The following is a 20,227-nucleotide window of genomic DNA, read 5'->3' as shown; positions in this document are numbered from 1 at the left end:
CTGTAGTACACCTTGTGCTTCCCAAAAATTCCCCAAACAGCATCAGCCACACGATGCCACTTAGTAGCATTGAACAGTTTCTAAATAATGATGTGTTTTCCTGTGCAGGTCCAGATGGTAAACTTGGAAATCCAGGCAACAAAGGTCCTCCAGGGTTGCCAGGGACAGGTGGTCCAGGTTTTGTTGACAGTTTCCTGATAGCCAGACACAGTCAGAGCATCAGAGTCCCTGACTGTCCTCATGGCACCAGCCTCATCTACTCTGGTTACTCCTTCCTCTTCATCAATGGAAATGAGAGAGCTCATGGTCAGGACCTTGGTAAGAGCATGGAAACCTTCATCAACATAAGTAGAGCCTACAACTTAAAAACTTGCGTCTTTACTTGAGTCATTTTTGGACATTTTTCTGACACTGTCTCTCAGGCACCATGGGAAGTTGTCTCCCTCGTTTCTCCACCATGCCATTCCTGTTCTGTGACAAAGAGCGTAACTGCCGCTATGCCTCTCGTAACGACTACTCTTACTGGTTGTCCACTGACACTCCCATACCTGCCAACATGGTTTCCATCACAGGGGATAAACTGGCCTCCTACATCAGCAGGTGGGACAGAAGCATGTATATACACAAAGTTACATATTTCTGTGTATTTCCTAAGCAAATACAAAATACTGTACATTTTTGGTTAATTTAAATTCAGTTTTATTTTCATCAAAGTTTAACTTAAGTATTTTTCAACCTGGACCCTATTTTCTCATGTTTTTCGTGTTTAAGTGACTAATGGGAACAACAACTTACGGTCCAATATTGAGCGACATTGCTGCAGCTAAAAACTGCAAAACAGAAAGCAATGTAACCACTTGGGGCATTTGCACACCTCCAATTTATGTCAACTAATGATGCATGGTTTTTTTTGCCATTGACAGGCTCAGATTGTTATTCTAAGTGTATGCCAGGATTTTTAAAGGATCCCAACAGGGATAGATCTTTATTCTTAACCAGAAACAGCCCTGAAATTTCAATCCTCAAACACCATCATTTTATCATTGTAAAACACACTTCGCTTTATTCACTTAATTCATTTGAGGGAGACCAGAAGCACACATAGTATTTACAAACTTCACTGTTCATCTTTCCATTATTCCAACATTTACCAACTCTGGTTTGGTTAAAATGAACCCAGTTTGATGTGGAAAATGTGCCAGCTCTATGCATATTAAAATTATGGTTCTTTTAAATGGAGTCTGGTGACTTTGGCAATAGCAAGTTGAGGACCATTTCTGGTTCGATAAAAAGGTCTATCTCTGTAAAGGATTTTTTTCCATAATGTTTTCAGATACTTATAAAACAATCTGAGCCTGTCAGTGACAAAATCAAGCATTTTAAGAGGACACATTGAGGTTGCATATGCCCCAAGTGGTGACTTTGCAGACTGTTTTGTGGCTGCCAGCTGCAATCTCAGTGAATACTGGACCAGCTTCAAAAATTGCTGTTACCATCAGTCACTTAGACATAAACATGGGAAAGTGGGGTCCATGTTGAAAAATACCCAAGTGACTTTAACTGAAAGACTTTCTATTTAAGATGAATCAACAAAATATGTCTATGCACATCTGTTGGGTGGTTTAGGTGCTCAGTGTGTGAAACCACCTCCAACGTCATAGCCGTACACAGCCAGACAACTCTGATACCTGACTGTCCACAAGGATGGGAGTCTCTATGGATTGGATTCTCTTTTGTCATGGTAATGAAATAGTTTTTTCTCTTGAATTCCTGGATCCTCTCATGTAGTATTTTCTTGTAATTTTCTTCCTTTGACCATTATCTATTCTAGCAAACTGGTGCTGGAGCAGAAGGCTCCTCCCAGCCCCTGGTTTCTCCTGGCTCATGTCTGGAAAGTTTCCGCCAAGTGCCCTTCATCGAGTGTCACGGCAGGGGGACGTGTAACTACTACCCTGATTCCTACAGCTACTGGCTAGCCTCCCTAGACCCCAACAGCATGTTCAGGTAAACTGTTTCTGTGTTAAGAGCCGTGGATGCATGCCATGTGGAACGTCTCTCTTTTGCAGTTTACGTCACATTATTCACAGGGATGGGTCTTTTATGATGACCTAAATGCTGCTAATTGTAAAGACATTTGTTTGTCATTGCTTTTTCTTGGTTTTGAGTGTATTTATGATAAAAGCAATGCTGTTTCAGAATCAAATTCTTACCATATCTTCAAAAGTACATGTTTTTTTTGTGATTTGGTAACTTACAGGTAATGAAACACTTTACCATGTTGTTAGAAATTAAAGCATCAGTGTAAAGGATCTAGTGGTATTTCCTATTTGCAGATAGCAACCAGTTGGAGTTTACCCATGTGCCAAGCATGAACTTTTATTCAGTCAGGATTCGTTCAGTGTTCATTATTCAGAAAGTTTGTATCAGGAGCTGTATTATCCTTAGAGGTCTCTCTGTCTCCAAAATAAACGGATTAGGTGATAAAAACTGGTAAAAACACTGAATGAAGAATGTTACAAATCCATGTTTCTCCTACGCTGTTGGGCTTGTAGCAGACAGGCCACCAGCCCAGCACTTGCTAATGTGTGCTCACGTTTTTTCTCTGACGTTTTTAGTGGGAACTGAATTATCCCCAGAAGTCTCTTCCTTTCCAGAACAAGCAGACCGGACACATGTTTTAATTCAGTCCTGCCAACCAACTGCACTGTATTAAGTAGTTTCATGTTAGAAATCTGAGTTTTTAATGTGAAACTGCACAGCTTGTCATAGAGGGACTGCTATTTACAGTGGCCAACACAAAAGCAGAAAGACCCAGTGTTTGGTTTGTCCATTCTGGGCTACTGTAGTAACGTGTCGGTGTTACACAGCAGACTCTGTGGATAGAGATTTGCTCATTATGTAGATATAAATGTCTCATTCCAAGTTACTAAAACATGACAATTCTCATTTTCCTCATGATTATACAGTAAAGACAACATACATTTATATTATATTATATCAGATTATATTGCCAATATAAATCCTTCAACTGGACCTTAATATTAAGCCATTATGCCGCTGTAAACCAAAACTCTACTGAGGATTTAAACTCACTCTTCTAAAATTGTATGTTTGTGTGTGTGTTTTGTTCTGTCTAATAGCAAACCCGTTCCTCAGACAGTGAATGGACCTTCTCAACAAAATGTCATCAGCCGATGTCGAGTCTGCAGAAAACCAACATGGCAACACGGTGAGTGGGGACAATTAACATTCGGTATTTCCTTTTTCAACATCATTTAAAGTATGAAAACACGAGAAATGTGAGTTTTTAAACAGTGTTGGTAATTTGCAATATGTACATCTGTTTGTGAAACTGGTGCTTTCAAGTTACAAATCTGTGTTTATGAGGCTGAATAAAACACACTTCCACGCATTTCAATCAAATTGCCAATCATCTTTAATTGCAAGTGTTATATCAGCTCTGAAATTAAAATTAATGAAACATTCAGTGACTCGTTATGTTATAGAGGCTGTAGTGTGCCACCTGTGTATTTTTACTCCCGCGATACATTCTAGCTTCAACAACAGCCAGTAAAAGCAGTGATAAAAGCACTACTGTTTGCAGCAATAGCAGCACTGTGCCCAATTCAATCTTTTCTTTTACATGTTTTTTTTTTTTTTTTTTTACGCCAAGATGCTGTATTTAACTTTAAATGCGTACAAATGCTTGACTTGTCAGTGACATATTAAAAAACACCCACTGTTCCTTTGTTGCCAAGTAAATGTGAATTAAGTTGTCATGGATAAGAATGTGCACTAATTTTCTGATTTGTGCAGGTAACAGCCAGAGTACTGAGAAATAATTAACCAGTCTACACAGAGCTGATGTCAGTGGGTGACGTATAAAGGTATGAAGTCACACCAGATGACACACATGACATCCGGACAGGCAGCATGCTGTAAAAGTGACACTCTTGCTTTGGAATTGTCACGATGTGTTTTCACGTGCAAATATTGAGTCATTCTCCCCTCACTCTAAAAGCATTTCGTTGATTTTGAGCATGTTAAATGGTGCATGGAAAAGATGAAACTTTATGACTCATGCTGCCTGCAACTTTCTCAAATCCATTTCCAAATGAACTGTTGGGAGGCTGTCTCTGAGGCTTCGGGACTAAAAATGCACAATGTGATCGTGAGTGGAGATATTGTGAAATTCTTTCACATTCCATCTCTCTCATTTTGGTTTCTCGATGGGAAGAAAAGATGCTAAAATAAAACGCAAATGAAAAGAGATGATGTTTTTTTTATTGTATGTTAATCTGCCTGTTGATTTCACATGTGACCAGTACATTGATAAGATGTTATCAAATAATCCAGCTAATTTTCCATCCCGAATAGCCTCATCCCTCTTGTGATTCTTATTTCTCTGCCCCATTCACTCAGCAGAACAATATCTCCCTGAGGAGCAGTCATTCAAGCTCGCTCATTCATATCTGTCACCGGGATCAATAGATGCAAACTCCCCATACATCTAGATGCAAAAAGGTCCAACAATGTCCTTAGACAACACTGTGTTCAAAATACTGTTGCTTTTTGGCACGCAGATATTCCAACATATCGATTGCTCCGAGTCAGAAATAACAAGCAGCCTCATATGCTTATGTAAGGCAGGCAGCTAACACAAGTAACAACTGAAGAAGAGCTCAACCCTCTTATGGGAATTAAAAAAAACCCGTGATGAAGTATCACACTGATCATCTAATTAATTTTTTTGACATTTTTGGAGCAAAACCACAACTCATTAAAACTCTGGTTCCAAAACATCTGACAAAGTCCTGATATAACAAGCAGCCACTCCTTGAATGCCACCTTAAATTAAATAATTCTTACATGGCCTGGTGCAGACAGTTGTCAGCAGGGATAGAAACACTCTTGCTGTAAAGTGCTCTCAGTAGCCTTCTTAACAGGATTATTCTGCTCCCGACAGTGCACTTACTAATTGTTTAGGCAGCTATATTAGGCTTCGACACCTCTATAATTGGGTTAGAATGGAGTTTTGTTGAAAGGTTGATGCGCTTCAAGGTTGTCTTCTATGTCAGAAGGACGCGTCCTTCCAGTTCCCTCCACACGTGTGCCTCACATGGACTGAAAAAACATCTGTTCATATTTTTAAAGGTGAGCTTCATGTGTTGGTGGACAAATATTTAGTGAATACTGGATTTTGGAGAATTGTACATTAGATACATTTATCACAAGTCATTTTAAACTTCAACTTCAAATTCAGTTTAACTTTTTGTGTCTTTAAGTGGTTGTTTTGTGTCTCTTTGCACAGCTTTTGTGTCTCTTGAAGTCATTTTGTGTCTCTGTAGTCATTTTGTGTCTCCTTTTCTTGTTTTGTATCTCTGTGCTCATTTTGTCTCTCTTTGTGGTCGTTTTGTGGTTGTTTTGTGTCTCTAAAGTAATTTTGTGTTTCTTTTGGGGTTTGTTGTGTCTTCATGTAGTTATTTTTGTGTCACTGGGATGATTTGGTGTCTCTTAAAGGTAAATATTTTGGGGTTTCTTGCATTTATTTTGTCTGTAGTCATTTTATGTCTCTTTGTGGTCAGAGGTGTCTCTTTTAGGTATTTTGTATCTCTGCTTGTTTTGTGTCTCCTCATATTCATTTTTTGTCTTTATGTAGTTGTTTTGTATCCCTTTGAGGTAATTTTGTGCCTCATTCTTTGTCTCTGTATTATGTTTCATTGAGGTATTTTTATCTTTTTTGGTCATTGAGTGTCTCGTTTTTGAATCACTGTGTTTGTTTTGCCCTTTTTGTAGCTTTTTTTGTGTGTCTCTTTGAAGTGCCTTTGCATCTCTTTGTGGTTATTATACATCTCTCCCTGCTCAGTACATGTAAATTTGTGTGACATTTTGCAGAAAAAGACCAGGAGGACCCCCTCACACTTTGGGCCTTGCAGTCACTTGTAATAGTCACAAGGGAGAATAGGACATGGATGTTTTTCTTTCCACATATAAGCTTAATTCGATGGGCTATTAGCTACACTTTCATAGCCAGACTTTACCTACAGTAATGCAGATCGTGATGAGGGATGACCCAGACCTAGGTGTATCCTTGCAGTGATTAAAGATAATACTCTGTTATGAGTGATCTTCTCTCATTATTGGTGGCAAATGTACCCACTTGGTAAAAGTTTATTCAGCTTACCTGGTCTGGCCCCTGAAGTGTTGTTGTTATTATTACAATGTCCCTGCCATTAATTTAATAGTGTTTGTGTTCTGATCCTTTGAGATAACTTTTGCTCATTAACACTTGCTAGTGGTAAAGGAGATGGAGCACTTAGATTTGTTTTTCCCATTTTGCTTCAAACCGAATTCACTATTTACAACTTTGACCCACTTTGCCTTTACATTTATCCGAATAAAAAACACTTAATAACACTTGCATTTGCCTGATAAACAGGATGATTTTAAAAGGACAGGTTACTAAATCTTAAATCCATGTAATAAAGTTGCAGATTTATGTGCCATTACAAAATCATTAAAGCTTGTGACAAATGAAACAGAGCAGAAATCTTATTAAAGAGATGAACATAACAAGCTCACAAGGGTGTAATAAATGATAAGTTGACCTTTATGGCCCCTGGATATCCCAGTTTCTCTGCGCTTCCCGTGGATTCAACTTTTACAGCACAGTGGTGTTAATGAAATCATTGTTTTCCACGTTGTTGTCGGCGTCATTTATGTTTTATTTTACATGAGTGCACATTGCTCTTCCCTTACAGGGCTTTGCTTTTAAACAAGGGGGTGGAAGAGATGTTCCACATTTGCCGATGACAGCATCAGGATGACCTTCATTTACAACCAGACTAGTGTGTGTCTATGTAAATGATGACACCGGGAAAGACCAGGATGGGGAGTATGTCCTTATTTAGACCTTTTGTCTCACTCCTAATGGCTGTTGTAAATTACAGAGTACACGCTTCAGTGCATTGATGGAGGCAAACACAAAATTGAGATTTGGTCTTTTACGCAAATAACCGGCACACTCCTCCTCCCTTTTTGGGCCAGGGTGCCACTTTAAAAACAGACGTCTCACTGTGGCACTGACATCAGCAGTGGATGTAGTGAAGAAGAATTCTCTCAGCAAGAAGCAAACAAGCAAGAGCTCCCAAGTAAGAATGGCCCACATCTTGTGTTTTTTGGCACTTTTGTGTTTTGCATCATGTGTTGCAAAAAATACAGAGACTGAGCAGGAGTTTAAAGACCTCCAACTACAGAGAGACATGTTGCCATGGCTTGGAAAGTTACAAGACACAGAGGTAAGATGATTTTATTTTCCTTAATAAACTGTTCCATAGTGCAACACAAAATATCATCCTTCCTCTCAGAGGTTAAAAACAGGCCCCAGGGCTGTGCTTTGATGACACTGCAGGCCTACAGTTTATCAGTGGATAAAATGTGGTCATATCTGTACGCAAACATTTTATTTACTGTAATCTAAGTGTAATTTTATGCCCAGTGAGTCATTCAGGATTCTGTCAGAGCTACCTGCCCGAATACTGTCAATTGATGATTCTCAGAGCTGCACCTCCATGAAATTGCAGATGAGAGATTAGAGCACTAACACAATTTTGCATTTCCCTCTCTGGCTCTGAAAAATGCAGAAGTTCTGTGGCATAAAGTGATTATGTTTTGGCTGAAATTCCCATTTCCCTGAAGTACAGTGTTTCACAATAACTGACATGTAATAGCCTGTGAATGCTTGGAATTCATTTACATGCTGTCAATATTTTCCTCCATAGGAATCGACAGAGAGACAGAGCTTATTGGACATCCTTTATAAACTCTCCAAATTTGAAAAGTTTGGAAATATCTTCCAAGGAGCCACAGACACGGTGAAACAGGAGAAGAATCGACGTGGACTAAGTGGTGGCATGACAACTCGTGGAGTCGGCTGCAGAGTGTTCTTCTGGAAATCCTGGACTGCCTGCTAACTCTTGACTGCTAATTTATCGCTGCTTTGCAATCATTTTCAACTGCATGATGTTTTAAAATGCAAAAAACTGCTTCATGCTGTTCATGTTCATATAAATGTTCTATGTTGATGGGATATTAAATTACTTGTAATTTTGAGAGAAGGCAGCTAATTAGCTTGCACCATGAATGAAACTGCATGTGAATATAAAAGATAGTGAAACACTGTTGCAAACTGTGTGTGGATGTTTATGATGACTACAAATACAGCTTTAATTTCATTGAATAATCCTAGACACTAAATTACTGAACAGATATCATGTACAGGCCCAGGGGCCCAAAGAGTAAGAGGGGCCCCCTGGTCCTCCACGCAAAATATCACAAAAATTAAAAATCACTGACCAGGAAGAGATTCAAAATGACCATAAAGAGATGCAAAGGAACTGCAAAGAAACACAAAGCGCAAAACAACCTCAATAACACACAAAACAACTAAAAGAGACACTAAAAGTGTGTCTTGACTCATTATATTAACGGTGTTTCCATGCTAAGTCTTTTTGATGCCTGACACCTTTTTATAAGGCCCCAACCCCACCTTATTGTTGTGGGGGTACACAAACATCCCAAACACCAAATGTAAGAAGAAAATAAGAAAATACATGCAGAGGGCAGAGTCTCAACAGAAAAACACAACACCACACACTTCTAGTGTATCATTAGTGGCGACTGGAAGGGAGTACTCAAGGAAATCTGGCATAATAAATTGTTAAATAAAAATCTAGACATTCATGTTTTATTTTACCATCCTGAGCAAACATTACTCTGTTCAGTATAGTGAATCTCAATATATTTGCTGTTTCTGGGCTGAATTCTAATTCTTGCAGTTAACTGAACAATACTTTGCCTCTTTACCTCTACACCTGCATTATTTACAGTGCACGTGACAGTCTGGAGGAGGTGGTCACAATGAAGTAACCACTGAATATTTAATGATCAGTAAATGACCATTTACTGTGGATTTACCCTGCTCAAGTGCAAAGAGCCCTGCAAGTAGCTGAAAACCTCTGCAGGCTTCCTCGACAACCAACTGTGCTTCAACAGCCTGTAGAAATGAGTGTTGTATTTGACAGTGCATCTCTTACACTTCAAATCAACCAAGATCACTCACATTTATTCATTCATCACACATCAAGGTGTTTCTGTCTTTATGGACACTCTTTTGTCAGTAAGTTTCTCTTTGCCACATTATTTTCACTCCAGCAGAGGAGGCTGTTCTTCTCTTTGTTAAATCTAGATCGACTTTAAATGTCATTTACTGTATGTCTGCAGTGTGTTTGATGTTTCCCTCTGATCTTCAAGGTAGACCAGCAGAGCAACAAACCATCTTTACAGACAAGCATTCATCTTCTATGCCTCTGATGTTCCTTCAATTGTTATGCCAGTGACCAAAGCTTTGGCATGCAATCTGCAGGGACAAAAGACTTTGTGAGCGTGGCATTTTTGCATGAATCGGTGTGAGTGGGGTATTCTTTTATTACATTTGCATATTTCCAGATACATGCCTGTGTGCGCATGATATGTCCTGTAATATCACATATTAACGCGCTGATGAGCATTCATTCAGGTAGCTCAGCTGCATTGAATACCTAAAAGGACCTGCATAAATCTCCATCATATATGCATTATGCATGTGGAACTGTGAGGGGGTTTTGGTGAGAATTGCATGAACTCATTAACTTTTAACAAAAAAGCAGGCAAGGTGCACAGGAAAAAGTAATAGAGTAGATGTAGGGTGCAGAAAAAGAAGGCTAGATTGAGGAGAAATGTATCAAATTGGATAGAGAGGTGGAGAGGGAGTAGAGATTAGGAAAGTGAGAAAGTAGAGAGAGGGAGGGAAAGAGGGGTGCAAGAGGATGAGCAAGGGGGATGAGAGAGAAAATTATTAAAGTGGCAGTGTTGGAGCATAACTGCAGTCAAAGCTTGGCTTAGTATCCTTTCTGTCCCTGGGCTATTGGGATTCAACAGAACAGCTCCCCCCTGTAACAGGAACCACTGCCAGCACATTAACATGCTCATACTGCAGAGCTTCTTCAATAAAGTGATGGAGTGTGTGAGAGTAACAAATACAAAGCGTGTGAGTGGGTGTGTGGGTGGGCGGCTGGGTGAGTGGGCTTGCAGAGTGTGTGGGTGCATGTGTGCACTGTGCATGAACTTCTATGTGTTTTATGTCTCTAAAAGAAGTATTTCACCGATATAAAGAAGGACCTCACATAAAACTAGGCCATCTGCGCAGCAGAAAGATGCAAATACTTTTCAAATTAGTGCTACATGATTAGAGAAAATGAAGAAGGGGTGATTGCACAAGAGGTAGAAAACCTACAAATACCACAATGCTATGCTCCCACTGTTGGGTTGCACAATGTGGGTTGGTCCATACGAAACACTTAGAGTTCCCCAGGGATGAGGTTTTTCTGTAGGCCGACTCGAATCAAATGGAGCCCTGGTTCCCTTGTCAAAAAAGCCTCTGGGATTTGTCCACTGGATTTTAGATTATGGCAAAAGCTCTGTGGCAAACAAACACATTTACACATACTTACACATTTTGTTCAGTAAGATAATTGTCACAAATGAACAACACTTTTTGGATTTTTGAGGCCTTAATGCAATCACCAGAAGTGAACAGCTAGACTAAAATTAACTACACTATGGTTATATCACCACTGCTAGGCTGTAAAGTGGTGTTCGTGATGATGTTCTGTAGTCTCAGCAACTGCCTTTTTTAAGACATAAAAGCTGCAAAGTTTTCAAGTGGGGTATTTACTAACATATTTTATGTTGGAGAACAAACTGAAAGTCTCTTAAACTTGTGTTAACCACAGACCATATTTAAAGCTTCTAACCAAAAACCCATAAAAAAAAACCAAAAAACATTAACTTTGATACAAGGGAACCGGAGGTGCTGAAATGCTAACAACTTTCCAGGTTTTAGGACTCATTACTGGGGTTCGCTATAGTGGCCAGCAGGACCTCGTAATACAGTTACACAGTAAGCTAAAACATGTTTCTTACAAAATTTGAGGCGAGGAATGTGCAACTCATTAGGCTAACAAAATCTTGGTTTATATTTGATCAGCGCTGCTTAGTTTTACCGTTTGATCTCTTTTTATTCGCCCTCTGTTTATTCGACCTCTGTTTTCACTGCAGGAGGAAGTGTGGCAGCCATTCCTTGTTTACTAATTCTCGTCCTCATGGCAAAATGGGACATTAAAATATGTTTCTGAAAACATTTTAGGTGAGAAATAGACAGTGCAGTCATATAACCGTTGGCGGCGGTCAATCGAGGGCAATATGAAATTACAGCCTGTAGTTTGAGCAACAGCCCCAAGAGGCACCAAAACTTCACCAAATGATGTAAATTCCGTCATTATTAAAGCTGGTTGAAAATCGGTAAAGTGTCTCTTTTTGTACGAGTGAGCATGTTTGCTCCCGGTATCCTCACAGTATTCATCTGCAAATAAGAGAGGCCAAATCACACAGAGGAGGAGAGGCAGAGGGAAAGTAAAGTAATCTGTTTTTGTCGTTTTGGGACAGTGGACTCTCTCAGGTGCCACAGCAGAGGCTTGGATACAGTCTCTTTACCCATCAGAACCCGTTTCATTCAAACATAATCACTCCCAAGCAGCTCCTTTTCCCCCCCTCCCATCTTGCAGAAGTAAACACATTAGAACCAATTATAATATAGTTTTGCCAACTCTGTGCAGTTGATTTGGATGTAAAAGACACAGATAAGAAACACTGAGCCAGCTAGATCAAAGGAGCATCACTGAGTCTTAATTGAACAGAGACCAATTATTTTTAATGAGCAGAACCAAACGCCCCACTTCTGAGTGGGAGTTCCCTCATTCTCTCCCTGGGAGGACGAGAAAAGAGAAACAAGCGGAGTCCCAGTGGCACAGGCCCATATCAAAACAACAGGACAAAAAGAAGTAGACAGAGAGAGGGAAGAAAGATGCCTGGGATACAAGATCAAGAATATTTTTACTCTGTGTACTCATGAGTCTGCAAAAGACAAACAAAGTCATGTACAGTTCTGCATAAATAACTGTACAGGCCATAAATAGATGTGTGTATTGTTGTCCTGACTAAAATCTAAAATTTCTCCATTAGCCATGGATGGATTACTGAACAGGCCTACCGGGTACAGGCCCAGGGAGCCAAAGTGTCGGGGGAACCTCTGGCCTTCAATTACAAAATGTCACTAAAATTAACATGTACCCGAATATACTCAAAAAAAATGCTGTAAAATGATGACAAATACTCACAAAAGAACCACAAGGAGACACAAAATATTACAAAATGAAACAAGATAACCACAAAAAGACACAAAATTACTCTTGAAGAGACACAAACCACCTATGAGGAGACACAAAAAGACAACAAAGACACAAAATGACCCCAAAGAGACACAAAACAACCACAAAGAGATACAAAATGTTTACAAAGAAATGCAATGGAACTACAACGACACACAAAATAAATACAAAAATTGGCAAAACAGCCACAAGGAGACACAAAGAGACTACAACGGAACACAAAACAACCAAAAAAGGACAAAGAACTACCTCAAAGAGACATAAAAATACCTCAGAGACCGAAAACAGCTATAAAACAACCATAAGGAGACACAAAATGACTACAAAGAGAAAAAATATCAACCACAAAGACACACAAAACCACCACACAGTCTCTGTCTCTGCCCTGGGGCCCATTGTCTCTTAACCACTCATGCTATTAGCTACACTTTTATCATGGCATTATAGTGTTGCACACAGCCCAAAGAACATTTATAATTTGACAGCAGATACTGCTAACACAGAAAATGTAATTTATGACACCCACGACACAGAGACGCATTTGACATAATCCTGGCAAAGAGACTTTTGTGTTTTAGAGATGTTGTAAACTGTGCCAGCTGTGACCTTTAAAATGCAATAAAATCCACTCCTTCTTCTGCTGCATGTTAACACAGATGGTTTGAGAGAAAAAAGGAGAGAAAGGAATTATGTGGTACCAGGGGATGAAAATTTTGGAAAATACACTGGTTGGTATTTAACCAGTCAAAACCAATTTATTGTACTTTTAACACCACCACCTGTTTTGTCTGTTAAATGAAGAATTTAGATTTAAGCATTTAAGTGATTCATTTCAGGTGCACAGTGTGTTCACAGTTTTCACAGGCAGCCTGCGGGGATAATCAAATTCCACAGCTACTGTATCTGCCACTGAGATGTGAGATATATGAACCTGATATTCTGACCTGAGGGACCTAAAGGAAATAATAGTAGAAACAGTTCATACTTTGATGTCTGGGCAGCTCTGAGAGTACTTAGCAAATTCAATGGCAATATTAGATTGTCATATTTCTTGTGTGCAGTTAATGTCCACCACTTTGGTCTAGACTGAAACATCTCATTTGGGGTTTTGAGTGAAATATCTTGACCACTGTTGGATGGAGTGCCTTGAAATTTGTTACAAAAATTCATTACCCCCTCAGGAAAACTTGCAATAACTTTGGTGATCCCATACCTTTCCTCCAGCACCATCATGTCAAAACTTTAATTTGTCCAACACTTTGGTTTATGACCAAAACGGCAAAACTAATGAAAGTGGACAGAGCTGCATATCCACAGAGGGACACTCTGCAGTCAGCTGATACTCTGTCAAAGATAAATGTTGAATGTGTAGTTTCATCAGTCAAGTGTCAGGTTGTGAGATGCAATATCTTCAGTGCAGATATGCAAGGGTGTGATTAAAGACAATGCAGGTCGTGCAGTTGCACAGGGGCTGGTGGGGTGTGGTAGGGGGGGCATAGAGAGTGCAGGCCTGCCAAGACTGTGCTGGGTGGAAAACAGACCCTTAAAGGTGGTTCAGATTGCCATGTTGGAAATATGCCTGTACTGTTTAATCTGACAAGTTGATTTCACTTCAAAACATCGAGGAAACTGAGTGACCTAAAAAAATTTAACTGTTAGCTAATCTTAATTTATGTTTGCTTGATATCTAAAAGTTAAGTTTACTTAAAATTCAGTTTCATTTACTTGATCTTGAAAAGTTGTAAAAACTTAAAAAAAAGACGAGTTTAATGTATTCAAGCTTTCTATGTTTTAGCAGCTTCAGCAAACCACTTTTCTATGCTATATATCGGTATTCTGCTGGTTGTAAACTAGTCAGTCATGTTTGTATTTTCTTCAACATGTTACAAAAACAAAAATGAGTCGCAGACTTATAAAAGATCAAGCTAATTGTACTTGTTATCTTTAAGTAGCAATAACTTCACAAAATTAAGTAAATATAACTACATTTTAAGTAAACTTAACAATCAGATATAAAGTAAAAATAAAATTGTTATATTTTCTTAAAAAATTCATGGCAAGATTATTTTCAAGCAAAATCAATTTGTTAGATTTTACAGTATGTGTTCAGAAAAGAAATTACATAACATGAATGACAATAACATTTGCTATATTTCCTCTAAAATGCAAACCTGCCTCGATCATGGTTTCATTTTTTGGCAAAATAGTGGCAATCTATATATATGTTTGTTTTTTTGTTTTTTTTTTTGTTTTTTTTTAAAAAGCTATCCCAATAAACTATTTAAAAAACATTTTGGACTAATGGGTATTATGCATGATGATATTGTCCAGTGTCAAGGCTCCATTTGATCATGCATCAAAATGTGCATGCTCTCGGGCCCCTCATAATAGTATGCACTGTGGCCCTGTTTGATTACTTTATGCTGCAGCGCTGCTGTATCTCGGCATGCAGTAGATTAAAAAAAAAACAAAAAAAAACAAACAAACAATGTGACATCTACATTAATCACTGATTTAAAATTAAAATCAAGCAACATATAATTTTTATTGTTGGTCATTGGTGCTTATGTACGTTTATATAATATTCAGATGTGGGCCAACACCTCTTTATTCACGTGTCGATAATAGTTCTGACTCTTTACCTTTATTTTATTTTTTTTTTTTTTCGTTGTTTCAAACTGCAATGTTTAGCTCTGTGTGAGTACATTGGGAGCGATGCAAAAAAAACAAAAAAGCACGAGGAGTCAAATTCCTTATACACATACTTGGCCAACAAAGGTGAATCTAAAATGCACCACCCAGCGAGCATGCCCCAGTGCCCCAAATCAAACGCCCCCACACAGGTGCATGCTGGGTCTAGCCAAACGCCTAACATGCTAACATGCGCGTGTCTTTTACAGCTGTTTGGGACTTTTTTCCGGTCATTGAGGAGTGTGAGGCCTTCTGGAGTTTGTGGCAATAATCCCTGGTGTTTATTTGGAGACTAATTCAGCCAAAAAACCCCAAAAACTTTCTAAATCTGAGGAGCGCGTGTTCAGCAGTTTGAGGAAGAACGAGCAGAGAAGCTGCAGCAGATCGAGGAGGACTTCAGACAGGTGAGTACAACAACGCACTTTACAGAGGGGCTAAAACTGCCTCAAACAGAGGACAGGCTGTTTTTGCTTTCTTGTGTGTTTTTGTGAGCTGCAGCTGTTGCTCTGTGTTGATTGCCTCGGTGATGCGTTATTCTGCTGTTGCTTTGTTGCCATGGTGTCCACGGCTGTTTATTGTCTGTTGATGGCCATTTTTGTGCAACTGTGGTTTTTGTCAGCTTTTTTTTTTGTTAGTTCTTGTAAGGCTTTGCATGGGGAGGTGGTTGTCTAATTATTATTGATAACAAGTTTCACAGACTTCAACTGTCAATTTTAACGTCTGTATAAAAATACATATTCATTAGGACAGTGTGGTGTTGTTGTTACACAGTCTGTGTTGTTCCGCTGGTGTACCTTTACATGATTATGAACCTCATTTTGTAGCCTTTTGGCTTTAATTTAATAGATCTATTTATAGTATATTATATACTCTTTTATATTTCTATCAGTTTTCTTGTGCTGCCCTCCACAAGCTATTTGAGCCTCTGATTGGTTTGTGTTCGTTAGAAAAAAAGGAAAGGAAAAAAGGCAATGGTCAGCTGGGAAAGAAATGTATCACAAATTGCAAATTAATAAAATATTATTCAAACATTTCCCCCCCCAGAAAGTCCCAAAAACTATTTTGAATTATAAAAATGATATGTTTAAAATTATGTTACAGGGGAAAAAATGATATATAAAAAATAAATATATATATTTTTCATCAGCACTTTGTCTTGGTCATTTTCAATATTTCCCCCCCTTATTTACAGGTGATTTTCTTGTAACTTTCCAACTAATGTTTTTGCTAATTTTGGGGCCATGTCTTGTTAAGTTGCTCATTACCTTCTCCTTGTGTATTTTTAAGAAATTGAACCAGTTTGCTCAGGTTTTGAAGGGTTAACTTACTTACTTCATTACTTTTATCTAAGTAGCATGCATTTTTACTCCCCAGCATCTACTGCAAGCTCACCTAGCACTACTGAGCTAACTAATGTTACATCTGTGTGTTTACGTGTCGTGCTGTCAGCCTCACGCCCATGAGTAGCTGCACGCTTTCTTCTGTGTGGTGATGCAGTTGGCGGGTGCAGTTTGGTAGGAAGAAAGTAGTTCCTACATCACAACAGGGTCTGGATTATCTTGAGTAACTTGGGTTTTTGGATTGAGACAATGCTGTTTAGTTTTTGCAAATGTATTTTTTGGCACTTTTTGGCACCACAAACCAGGTGCCATGTAGTTCCATTATATTGGAGAAGAAGGCAGACATCTCTACAGCCGATATCTCTAACACTCGCCGCTCACATTAAAACAATCCAGACTGATAAATAGCACTACCGGTGAGAGGAAAAATATGTATATTTGATTTTAGGAGAACTGTCCCTTTAAAGTAATCTGCTTTAATTCAGACATTGAGTCCACGGTTGTCTCTTCTATACAGGAGGAAAGGAGGGGAGGATGGGGGAGGAGAGGTCAGTGTGAGGGGAGTAGCAGAGGCCACAGTCAGAGCTGTAGCTGAGAGGAGAAACGAGGAGAGCGGAGCGGCTGTCAGGCCGTTTGCAGCTCTCCGTCTGTGTATCCAAAGAGATGACCCCGTTTGGTCTTCCAAATCCCATGGGTGTCTGAGTGGCTGACCTTGACTTGTTTCTGCACTTACTGAAAGTTAATCACAGAGCTGGATGCAGTGGACAAGACGGTATATTGATTGTGATCAAACGTGAGCTTTTTTTGACTCTTTTGTGGTGATTCACATTTGGACTGCAATAAAATGTTATTTTCAGGCACATGTGCACCATGGTTACTTTTGAAATATTCCCCCGATTGAGTTTAGACGCTGGTTGTGGATGTGAAGGGATTCGGCTGAAGATGAGGCTGATGGGATGCGGAGCAGGACCGCACACTGGATGCCTGATGACTGGAGATGAACGGGGTGGAAGAGGGTTGCATCTGTTCATCCTGAAATGACGACTGGCAGCAGCAGGGAGGAGAACGGTTTTAAAGTTTGACAGCAACAGTATAATTGGCTTAGGGAGATCATGGCAGAATCTGGTTGGATTAATTTGGAGTGACGCCCATAGACAGCTGATCAGGCAGAAGCCGTAGAGTGAGTCAGAAAGATTTGTGAATGAAATGAGAGCATAAAGAGTCTTCCTGCCTGAATTTCTGCAAAGCGTTATTTGGTTAGATTTAGAAAAAGATCATGTTTTGGTTTAACGTTACTTTAAAACAACATTTTGGTTTTGCACGGGACACAATTTTTTGTCTCCTGGATAAAAAAATCTGGTTTTGGTTGTACTTGAAAGCCTGGTGAGTCTAATAAAGACCACAGAGGGTGTATTTGAAACTTCTCCCGCTGAGAATTCCTTCAGTGTTCATTGTTCAGGAGGTTCTTAGTGCGAGCCGAATTATCTGCATGGGTTTCTTCCCTCCAAAACAAATAGCCAAGGTCATTAAAAGTGCTAAAAACACTGAATAAAGCAGTTTTCACATTACAAATTAGTGTTTCTCCCATGCTTGGTTTTGTTTGTCACAGACTGCTGCTTGCCTTGCAACTACTAATGTCTGCTCACCCGTTTTCTCTGAAAACGTAAGATCCAGATGTTATGGTGAACATCTGGATCTTACAAAAACAAACAATGAAACCAAAACAAAACCAGGCCTAGTGATGAAAACCAGTAAAAACTCTGAAAAAAACAGTTTGACGTTAAAACCATTGCATTTCTTTTGACGCTCTCATCGCACAGCGGCTGCAAACTGGTGCGTGGCCAATGTGAAAATGCGACTGGTCCTTTAGAGTGTTTGGTTGGCCCGTTCTGGGCCTTTGTAGAAACATGGCGGTGCAACGTTGCCATCTCTGTTAACGAGGACCTGATCCATATTTAGTTATAAGCAGCTCATTCAAAGGTAACGAAAACACAAGGGCTCTGATTTTTAGGTGACTATACACTAAAGAAAACATACTTATATTAAATACAATTTCATCCAAAATATCCCCCTAAATCCCTCACACTCGACCTTTTACTTGCTTTCTATCTGTTTGTTCTTCTCTTCTCTCTTTCACCCCAATTTCTTCACCTAATTGTGGCTACCGACAAATTTTCACTCTCCTCAGCCGTTTACTGTAACTGAGAGAAGCACAGAAATAGAAAAAATGAAAACATACTACCCCCCCCCCCCCAACTCTGCTGTTCTCTGTGCTGCAGCCATCACGCAGGAGAGAAGACAAGCCACGTCCTGAAAGTCAGGGGAGCCTTCATCCTCCTCCTCCTCCTCTTCCTCCTCCTCATTCTCCTTGCAGACGGCACAGAAGGTCTGTTTCCATGACAACGAGAGAATTAAGGGCGAGGGACCGCCATCCCAAAATGACACATCGGATTTAGGGGCTAGTGAGAAGATAAATCACCCCCGGTGAATTGATAGAGGAAGCGGATTGGATTTTTCTGAATTTGAACTGCATAAAAGCCCCACGTTGATGGATTTAGTTTGTATGTTTATCCCGCTGCCTCTCTTGTTGTTGCAAAGAGTGACATTAATAAAAAAAAAAAAAATAGAAAAAAAAGATTCACAGAACAGCTGTCAGTCATGCTCAACAACACATTGAATCAATCACTGCGTGTAGGTAAAAGTTTTTGATAACATAGTCTTTATTCTTAAACAATCACTAACTTCATTCTGATTTTTTTTTTTAAATTATCAATGCATATTTTTTTTTTAGTTCATCTCACAATTCATAATGCATATATGAGCGTGTTCCAATGCAGTGAAATCATCTGCAAACATAAAAATAATAAATTATACTTAATATCACATACAACCGAAGCCTTTGCTCGCCCTTTCATACATCAGTAAACGCCCCCGAAAAGTGCTCTCCTTTCCCGTGTTCCCATATCAGCTATTTTAACCTCCTCTCTTGATTCATCCCTTTCTTAAATCCTCTCTTTCTGCTGTCACCTGTTGACATTGAGTACATCCAATTTCATGCATTGCTTTAAACCACATGTATCTCATTTGCACCAATATAAACCTTTATAAAAAGATACTTCTATATGCTGGTCTTGCCTGTTGACTTTCGGTGTCACGTCTATACTGTATGTATCACCGTTATGCTGTAGGTGCTGTGGAGGTTGAACTAATCTAAAGTTAGCTCTCGCAGGTAACTTGCACCAGCTATGAACCCGGGCCCCAAGTAGAACACCAGATCCGAGATAATATACCACTGCGGTTTGCTCTGTGCAACTGAATGTGTGCTATTTACTGTACATACCCCCAACTTACCAGATATAGGAGATAAACTTTCGCTAAAATATGCATCAAAACGTTGCATAAAAAAGTTTTGGACCTATTCTCCCCATATTCGAAACAATCTTTTATTCACTCTCAAAATTGAGCATCAACTCTTCCAGTCATGCGATATTCATGCTTTGCCTCAGCTCCTGTTATCTCATTGTCAACTTTCTTAACCTGTACACCACTTTAATAATGATATAAACACCATCAACCCGGTCCCGACCTCCTTAAATAACCACACGGGTGGCCAGGCTTTGTGCAACGGGTGCTGGACAGTGAGCGGCCAGCCTTTTTATGTCTGGCCCCATTCACGGAACATTTGTAGGACTTCCTGAGTTAGACAAACTAATTGGGGATTAGGAATGAGCTATGCAGCGCACATGGGGTACGCGGTGTACCAGTCAATTCACCTTGTTTATACAGCCCTGTCAGCATGTTGATTTATGAAAGAGAAGCTTTCCTCCACAATGCAGCAAATGGCTCATTTCATGGGTCACAAAACCAGGG

At 39.4% G+C, this 20,227-nt stretch overlaps 1 protein-coding gene across 1 annotated transcript in view; it reads left to right on the top strand.

Annotated features, from left to right (window-relative positions):
• Window positions 1–4,143, top strand: part of LOC121951868 (collagen alpha-5(IV) chain-like) — a 35,965-nt gene extending 31,822 nt beyond the window's left edge. The window contains exons 48-53 of the mRNA XM_042498353.1: window positions 109–318; window positions 423–600; window positions 1,627–1,741; window positions 1,832–2,004; window positions 3,141–3,229; window positions 3,817–4,143. Of these exons, the coding sequence (XP_042354287.1) occupies window positions 109–318; window positions 423–600; window positions 1,627–1,741; window positions 1,832–2,004; window positions 3,141–3,229; window positions 3,817–3,842 (791 nt within the window). The 3' untranslated portion in view covers window positions 3,843–4,143. The remainder of the gene's footprint in view (window positions 1–108; window positions 319–422; window positions 601–1,626; window positions 1,742–1,831; window positions 2,005–3,140; window positions 3,230–3,816) is intronic.
• Window positions 4,144–20,227: the final 16,084 nt, after the last annotated feature.

Source organism: Plectropomus leopardus, chromosome 12 (assembly GCF_008729295.1).
Source record: "Plectropomus leopardus isolate mb chromosome 12, YSFRI_Pleo_2.0, whole genome shotgun sequence".
NCBI lineage: Eukaryota > Metazoa > Chordata > Actinopteri > Perciformes > Serranidae > Plectropomus > Plectropomus leopardus.
This window is presented reverse-complemented; position numbering and strand designations above follow the sequence as displayed.